The following is a 9486-nucleotide window of genomic DNA, read 5'->3' on the forward strand; positions in this document are numbered from 1 at the left end:
GGTAGAAGTGGGGTAGGAGGAATGAGCTTCTGACATGTGGCAAAGAAGAAAAATCATATGAAGGGGGCATTTTAGTCAACCATAAATTTATCTCATAAAACCTTAAGGGGGCGTTTGGTATGGAGCAATGAAGGTGGGAATGTAATAACCCATTTAACGAAGGAATGGAATGCACGAGTGAATGTAATGAAACATTACTATTCCATGTCTTGTTTGGTTACAATGTGTGAATGAAATGAATTATTATTATGTATTGTTAGGTAGGCAAGAAAAAACGAAGTAATAAAATCAGTGGTGGTGGTGGCCGGTGGTAGTGATTGTGGGTGGTTATTGGTGGCGGTGGTGGGTGGCGGCGATTATGGGTGGTGGTGGTCACGGCGAGTTGCGGTGCGGCGACGACGATGAGTGGTGGTGGCGGCAAGGCAGGCGTTGGTGGTGGGTGGCGGCGAAGGTGCGGTGGGTGGCGGCGGCGGTTGGTGGTGGGCGGCGGCGAGAGGCGTTGGCGGTTGGTCGCGGCTGTTGGTGATAACGGTGGCGGGTGGGTGGCGGCGGCGACGGTGGCTGTCGGGGTGAGGTGGTGGCGGGTGGTGGCGGGTGGTGGCGGGTGGCGGCGATGGCGTCGGTAGTGGGTGGTGGTGGGTTAAAACTTACCTTGAAACGGTGTGACAATGGTATCAGAACGAGGATACGAGTCTATTGGCATAAAACTTACCTTGAAACAGTACTCTAAACGACTTGATTTTTGTTAATTGGAAGTTTAAACACCTGATTTGGAGCACAATTTCAAGGTAAGTTTTACATCATTCGACTCATATTCTCGTTCTGATCAAAAGCCCTAAAACGTCAGCTTGTAATTCAGAAAAAAAAAACTTAACTCCGTTAAGTTTTTTAACTAAGGACCGGTGGAGGAAAAATAAGCGAAAGGTGGGACTGACATGGGGAATATTCAAAGGTGGAACTGACAATGGCCAATGACGTCTAGTTAGGATTATTACAGACCAATTCCCATTTTTCAAAGACTAAGAGCATTCACATTCAGCTCCCTAAAAATATACCTACATTTCACTAAGAAACAACTCCTATATCAATATATTTTCACTAAAAACAAATACTTTTTCTCTCTCATTTTCAAGTAAATAATATTTTTATACCTTTATCATTACATTTTTCTCTCTCATTCACTCACAACCACTTTCAATATATATTAAAAAATTATAGTGGGTAACAGTAGGGCTGGCAATAGGTAACATGTAGGTAACCTGCTAAGACACGATAACAGAAAAGTACACATGTGATTTTTTACATTTTTAAAAATAATCAAAATTTGAAAGTTAGGATCCATTATTTCTCCTTCTAGGTGCATAAAATATATATTTGTCTCATCGACATTGGATATAAAGTAGTTAAACGAGTCGTATTCATGTTTAAAATTTTTGTTGTTCGCGTTATCAGATACCTGTTAAACCTACTAAGACACGATTTGTCAGCCCTAGTGAACAGTGTCCCCCTAAATATACCCCCAAATATACAGATAAATAGTAACATTTTCTCTCTCCTCCTATACTACTTTAAAAACCTCATACACAGATTTTGATTCCCATGATGTGAATGCTCTAAGAAGTATTTGATTTATCTTATATATCACAACATATAAAAAAAACATATTCACGTCCAAATACCATCTCATAACATAACATACTTCAAAACGCAAATTTTAATCAAAAACCAAATCGAAAGAAAAAAAAAACTACTCATACAATAAGCATGGTATACACAAAAAAGTAACTAAAAAACGAAAATATTAAGCAAAGAATTTAAGGCTTGGATAAAATTTGCATATTACACAGTGGTTTCGTCGACAAAATTGAATGAAGAAAGTTATCAAAGAATTCAAATGAACAAGAAACCGACAAGGCCTATTCAGAATCAATGGAAACAATGAAAGAGGAAACAAATTCCACAATTCCGTTGTGGTTAGCGTGAGAATTAGGAAATTTGGTGTTGAATAGACCATAAAACGAAATGTACAATATTCATTTCCAAGTACATAGCATTCAAAAGGGTCCAACTTTTTTGGATTGTGATTAAGCTGAGTCTTGTAAATGCTTGAACTCTTGACAATCAGCTCCAACTTCATTAAGTGCTAATAAAAGCTTAGGCACAATCTTAGCTAACATAAGCTTGAAGCCAACCGAATTTGCATTTGCAATGCTTGATTCACATATTGAAGCATCTTCTGAAAGAGATCCAATTAAGTAACCTTTCATGTAAGCATCACAAGCCTTGAGGATGTAATAACCGCGCTCCCTAAAATGTTCTTTCACAAGGTCTTCAAAGTCCTATTTAAAATAAGAAAATTCTCAGATGTTGAAGTGATTATAAGATACCCATCACTGAGTTATAACACGGATGCGCTTCTGGGTTAAAAATATTAAATTAAATTTTTACTGTTATGTGTTTTGAATATATAGATTCATGGTTTGTTTGTACTTAAGGTTTAAGATTTTAGAGGTGACCCAGTGGCAGGCAAGTCACAACTCACAAGGCTTTACAGTTGACCTTTTGAGTGAAATAAAACATGAATAAGTATGGAAGTAGATGATGTAAGGATTTAGATTCCAGTTCCATCAATATCCAAAGAATTCTTCTAGAATAGATGGCGGGCGATACCTTGGGGGGCCTTCTGATGAGATACATGATTGTTTTGCAATTGAGTAAGAAAGTATTTTCATTGTAGGAGAAGGAGTTCTTCTCTCCTTCGGGTGTGCCAACTTGTTTGTCATAACCAGCTTCATTAAAATAAGGTTTGGAATTAAGTACAAGCCCCTGGAGGGAGACGAGGACTTGAAGAATGCTTGATGATGATGGATCCCAAACTTCATTACCCCTTCCTGTCCATGTATTCAACAGACTAAGGCATACTTTTCCCTCCTCGTATAAGTTTGGGTTTATTCTCCACCCTCCAGAATGATAATATGCTGACTGCATCCATCAATGATGGTTAGTTTGAGTTTGAGTTTGAATTTGAAATAAAAAGACAAGTAAGTATGTATGTTGGTTCAGAAAGCCAACCACTTGAATAATATGCCAAAAAAAAAAAAAAACAAGGTTCCTTACTGGTGGAACATCAGGGTATTCTGGAGGCAGATGAAAATCAAAGAAGAAAAGACCATCTTGATAAGGTGTTCCATATGCTCCCACTATTACAGCCCTCAAAAGATCCATTCTATTCTCATAAACTCTAACATAGATTCCATCTGTTGTTTATTACAAAAGAATATTTATTTATTTAACCACCTGGAATCTCACAATTATCGGTGAGCACTCATGCAGAACATACCCGGCAAATTCTTTTTAAGGATATTCCAATCTTGTTGGACTTTCTTAAGCCATCTCCTACCAGCATTATTCTGCAATTAATCAAACATGTGGTGTAACAAGCATTTATTTAACTGAACTGAAAGATTCACAATTATATAAACTCACCTGCGCATTGGCACCAAGATAATAATGATCGAGAGGATCTTTAACAATATCAAATCCTTTGAATCTGGAACTGCCAACCTCAGATCTTGAAGATTCACTTAATAGCTCTGCAGTTGCATCCGATTCCTCAACAACACCATCTTCTTCTTTTATACCGCAAATTGGTGTTTGAACTGCACTAGAATCAGACAAATTATGTGGCAATACTTCATTATCACCGCCAGAATTTACACTTGAATCATCTGTACTTCTTTGACCCCTAGAAAAAATTCCACTGGCCAATCTTGTCATGAACCCTAGAGCCGCCAGGGGTATAGAAAGTGCACCATTTGTTTGGACGTTTTCTGTCGTATGCTCCTCCCCATCAAGACTCATGGCAGAGGCATTTTGCATCCCAAGATCCTGAACGAAAATGTTCTTTTTTTTTTCAATTTAACCAACGTGAAGAAAAAACCGTCAAGATAAAAGCTTCAGAAGAAAAAGGTAGCATGCCAAACTAAAGATATGTTGTTATAGCATATCAAATACCATTGAATATAGACTTCCTGCTTGTGAGAAGAATATAACATATACATGGAATCAACAGCATTGAAAATATAAACATTTACCTCTAGTGCCATCTGAAGGCTATCCATTTCAGTATCCTCAACTGTTTCCCAACTTGCTGCATCATCACTTGCTTCACTTCCACCACCAACTGAGTCATCATCATCGTCATCACGACCAACGACATATATCGCTTGTGGACCAACCTGGTCCCACACAAAAGATCATATAAATAAGCTTACAGGGAAGTATTTAGAAAAAAAAAATTACATAAAATGAGCAAAATAACCCAATCATTTAGTTATGAGACAACGAAGCATACCATGGATACCATCCCGTCAGCCCAAGTGACTTCAATATCACCATTTCTTAGTCCTGTGATATTTCCAACCCAAGAGAGGTCAGAAAAGTTGGTACAACCTTCATTCTTGGCACCATCTCCTTTGACCTCATACTCTGCCACATCAGCAGCTTCATGCGATGATGGCAAACGAACAACTACATCCCCATAACAGTAATCATAGTCTTGGTGGCCTTCAAGCTCATAAACACTCACAATTTCCTCCTTATCAAATTCCTTAGGATCTTCTGCTCTAGCAACTGACTTTAACCATCTCACACAAGCTGTCCGTTCTTTTGCGTTAACACTTTTAACAACTCCCACGCGACTAACGTCACCACTATCATCATCATTTCCATCACTAGGTTTCTCCACCACATATTGTTCAGCCACAAATTCATGATCTCCAGGGTTTTCAATTGGTATCAAGGAGATTGAATCCAATCCGCGTTGTATATTTCCATCCTGCCATGCTACATCAACTCTGGTTTTTGTACTAGTAATTTGAAGGGCTTTTTCAAAATGTTCCTCTTTTTTTCGTGACTTTTTATCCCTCTTCACAACAACTTTCCTAAACTTTTTCCTGTGCAGGGGCCAAGTTTCATGGACTGATCCTTTTGAGCCAGCCAATGAGCTGCTGCTGGGTTCAACAGAAAGGTCAGATTTCGTCTCCTCATGACCCACTTCTGAATCACTCTCAGACTTGTCTAACGAAGTCTTGCCATGAGAAACTGTAGATAATGGTTTGAGTGACGGAAGAAGACACCAGTCACCAAGTTGCCAATTTGCATGTGAAAAGCATGCTAGTAACCTTAAGTTTTTAGGGTTTTGCTCTTCAGATGGCGTTATTGAGGAATCGGGCCCATAACCTGCAGAAGCTATCCAATAAACAAAAGCCGAACCCGCTGTAACATTTGTTACAGTTCCTTCCAACCTTGAAGCTTTCCATAGGCCTGATAGCCATCTAGAATTCTTGAAAACAGATGAAGAGCTTGCCTTTACCCTTTGACCTGGATAATAAGGATAACGTGCATCTTCTAGAAGATTCTTCCCAACTGGTTTGAGACGTAACGGGTCAGCTTTCAAAACTTTACAAACAGAAGCATCATCAAACATAACCGTCACATTATCTAATACATCATCGATTCTACCGAGCCATGGACCAAGAACTACATAATCACCCACTTGAAAATCTCTCACACGCTTTAAATCTTTAGAAGAAACATGGTTAATTAACTTGCCATCAATAGTAGATAAATCAACAGTTATATTGACATCAACGACAACACCCACTTGCCCGGTTGCATTAGAAGCAGCAGCAACATAATCTCCGTGCAAAAAAGCACGGTCAACCACGATGACATCATCAAGACTTTGGGTTGTCTCTGATTCATCCAACCAAAGCACTCTAACATGGTCGGCTGGAAGGGGGGTGCTTTCATCGTCGTCGTCATCATCGTCATCATCATTATCTGTATTTTCAGTAACATTTTCATGTAAATCTTTATTATCTACCTCATTGGGCCCTGCCGCCATATCAATGTCTTCATCATCGTCATCATCATCATCATCAGTGCTGCTATCTGATTCAGAATCGCCTGCAACTTCGGTTACTATCCCGGTCTTGGCGTCAGCTTTGCTCTTTACAACATCTTGTCTGTAAATATATGAGGATGCCCTGCTGCCATTTTCCTCTATCTTGACTTCATTTGGATCATCATTAGGTTTGGAATTTTCATTTGCATTAGATTCCATCTGAAAGGTCAGAGAAGAAAAGAGATGTTGATGTGTAAAGAAAGCAATGGACATGAAATTATTAGTTCAAATTGGATGTCTATTCATCAATAACAAATGGTTGGTTTGAAATACGAATTGATTTCATATGGAAAATTTAACGAATCCGAAAGGCAATTACCTTGTTCAATTGGGGCGGATGCTTTTCAGATTATGAATCTAACAACAAAAACACATAGTATAATAGTCAGTAACAAGGAAATCTGTTCAGATTATGAATCTAACAACATAAACACATAGTCTATAACAACGACAAGAGATGGGTCGTTCCAGCTCCAAATTAATTGAAAATCTGTAAATACGAATAATTAAGCGACGCACGCAAACGGACATCTATTTCCTTCAACGCAACGAATAGAATCAAGAATCTGTACCTACGCAAGTATTCCTCTTGATTTTCAACAACAACTAGTATTCGTAGAAAGACCAGACGTCCAAGAAGAAGCTAAAGAAATGCGGTGAGGGTGTGTATAAACAACGCAACGCAACACTCTTGTTTGGGAAAATTACCAAAGAGTTAAATGATTGGTTGGTCCCGGTGCTTTGCAAAATTTTCATACTTGTTCCTAATGGTTTACTAATTACACGCGTGGTCCCAAAAGTTGTCAAAAATGAACTCAGTTGGTCCCTGACCTAACTTCTGTTAAATTTCTCAGTTAACTGTGTATGAAATGACTATATTACCCTTGAACAATTAAAAGAAACAAAAAATATATATATAAAGAATATGGCCCACTAGTCATCTTCTTCAACCTCTCTCTAAAAAAACTTTAACACCACCATCTCCTTCACCTTCACAACCCACCACAACCTGCAACTACCTCCACCACCACCATATTCTTCTTCCTCCTTTTTTCAATCCAAACTCCTCTCTCTCCATAACCAAATGTTCAAATAACTAACGAATTGAATTCATTGGAAATCAATAGATTAACGAGATATCAAAATACTCCCCATCTATAGATACCCCTCAACTTACTGTTGACTTGATCAAAAAGCAGATCCATCACCTTATTAAAGACCAAAATTGCCCAACTTGTGAAAGATGATCAACACCAGCATATGGTGTGTGCACACCATAAAACCCCAAATCAGGGTATTGACACCCTTACTTCCTAGTATATGAGTTAGCTGCAATCCTTTGAAAATCAATTATATATACAAATAACAAAATACCTGAATTAGATGACCAACTCTAATTGAAAAAGCTCATTATCGCCATTTTCAGATCTCGATTATTCTCCAGGAATCTTGTGGCCTTTTATCGCATACTGGTGGTAACGGGTCGGGTAATGTTCGATTTGGAAAAAATCAAATTCACACTTGCAGGTTTAGTTGCAGGTTTGTTTTTCTAGTAGCAGGCTCCGGCATGATCGATGTGCACCTTCAGCTGGGAGGTAAAGAGGGAGATAGAGATGAGGGGACTGAAAAAGAGGAGGAAGAAGAATATGGTGGTGGTGGAGATAGTTAGGGTTTTTTTTTAGAGAGAGAGAGAGGGGTTGAAGAAGATGACTAGCAGGTCATCTTCTTTATATATATATTTTTTTATTTCTTTTAGTTGTTTAAGGGTAATATAGTCATTTCACATATAGTTAACTGAGAAATTTAACAAAGGTTAGGTCAGGGGGCCAACCGAGTTCATTTTTGACAACTTTTGGGACCACGCGTGTAATTAGTAAACCACTAGGACTAAGTATGAAAATTTTGCAAACCATAGGGACCAACCAAGCATTTAACTCATTACCAAATTACCAAAGACCAAGTTGACTTATCAAAATGGCCAACTCAGCGCATCCGGACTTCTATGCGTCCGCCAGTAGAAGTGTGACATATGTATGTTTTTGCGGCCGATTGGCCACTTTGGGCAGTGGGTCTTTATATGCCCTTTCTCGCCACATCCATAGCAGGTGGCGTTCTTCAGATCTTTACATTCATGGGATTTGTGATCCATCTGCTTGCAGATGCCACAACCTTTGGTTTGCTCATCAAAACATCCTCCAAAATGTCGCTTCCCGCAGGTTTTACATTCGGGTTTTGCCTCATTCGCCTTGGACTGGTGATAACTGTGACAACTCGGACTTTAGACTCGCTTTGTGTAACGCTATGTGCATATGTGAACTAGATTATATGGTTGGATTTAATAAATGATTTGTTATTATGTGTTATGTGAGCTTTGTGAAACATGTGTTGTGCTTATATTGTATGTATGCATATATTGAACCGCACAAGAATCGCACAACACACATCATTCGCACAAACCCTTGGGCCGTTTAGCTTGTTTTCGGAACTCATAGACAACCGAGTTGGGCTCGGCCCACTCCCCTTTCACGTGAACAAACAAAGGGTAAGGGGGGTTTTGTTTCTCATTGTGGTTACAAACATATCACACACACACAAGTTCTCGAAACCCTAGCTATCTTTCTCTCTTCTTCGAACCCGACGGCAAGCAACCGAAGATCACTCTCTCTCGACTTGATTCTATCTCACGGTTAGTGTTTGGTTAATTGTTGTAGATGTTTTGATGTGTGTTACAATAGTCATGATGATGATGTGATAGGATTCTTGTTAAACATGATTGATTATGTGGATCGATTGATACATGTTTACTTGTCATGAAACCGGCTCGTATGTACCATATTATAGATTGATTTAGATTGTTAATCACGTGTTGTTTGAAGTAATCGGCTGTATATGCATGATCGGATCGAACAATAGGAATTGATAGGTTGTTGGCCGTGTTTTGATTATGTGAATCATTGGATTATTGTTCATGTCTTGTTAGGGTTCATATGGATTTAGGAATGATTGCCTTGTTTGATCGAGATTTAGCATGTGTTGTAACTGATTGGTTGTTGATTGATTCATCATATGGAAACTATTAATTGTTGTAACTGATAGCATAATTCATGGAATTTTGTTAAATGATCGCACAAGACTTCTTGGTGTACAAGAAGTCCAATCACACAAGGTGGTCCACTCGTACAAAGCTGCCTGTCGCACAAGATCCCTCGGATCACACAATGGCAGCTGGATCGTACAAGCCTTCATTGGATCACACATGCTCTTTTGGGCCACACATATTCACACGATTTGTTAAGATACTTAACTGTTGGGCCGGACAGCCCAAGTACCCACTCGCACAAGCACACACTGATCGCACAATTATGTGGGCCGTACACGTGTTACTTGATTAGTTGGGCCGGATGAACTGTTGGGCTGGACAGGTCGCACAACCCCATTTGGATCGCACAAAACTGCCATACGTTTAATAGGTTGGGCCGAGAATGGTTATTGGGGTTGTTCATAATATTGGGCTAAAT

The 9486-nt window shown here is 39.1% G+C and overlaps 1 protein-coding gene across 4 annotated transcripts; it reads right to left on the reverse strand.

Annotated features, from left to right (window-relative positions):
* Positions 1 to 1801: 1801 nt before the first annotated feature.
* Positions 1802 to 6674, reverse strand: LOC110895730 (probable ubiquitin-conjugating enzyme E2 23). Of its 4 annotated transcripts, none has more exons than XM_022143068.2 (9): positions 6541 to 6674; positions 6288 to 6325; positions 4355 to 6127; positions 4095 to 4238; positions 3487 to 3888; positions 3341 to 3410; positions 3118 to 3257; positions 2671 to 2982; positions 1802 to 2339 (listed from the first exon to the last, which is right to left on the reverse strand). In XM_022143068.2, the coding sequence occupies exons 3-9, from the start codon at positions 6125 to 6127 to the stop codon at positions 2085 to 2087; spliced, it is 3096 nt and encodes a 1031-aa protein (XP_021998760.1). In that variant the 5' UTR covers positions 6288 to 6325; positions 6541 to 6674; the 3' UTR covers positions 1802 to 2084. The 4 variants fall into 4 exon arrangements, with proteins under 4 accessions (XP_021998760.1, XP_021998758.1, XP_035837019.1 ...); XM_022143066.2 differs by having other exon boundaries at positions 3487 to 3903; XM_035981126.1 differs by having other exon boundaries at positions 6545 to 6651.
* Between the last annotated feature and the right edge of the window lie 2812 nt (positions 6675 to 9486).

The sequence above is a fragment of the Helianthus annuus genome, chromosome 12, assembly GCF_002127325.2.
Source record: "Helianthus annuus cultivar XRQ/B chromosome 12, HanXRQr2.0-SUNRISE, whole genome shotgun sequence".
Lineage (NCBI taxonomy): Eukaryota > Viridiplantae > Streptophyta > Magnoliopsida > Asterales > Asteraceae > Helianthus > Helianthus annuus.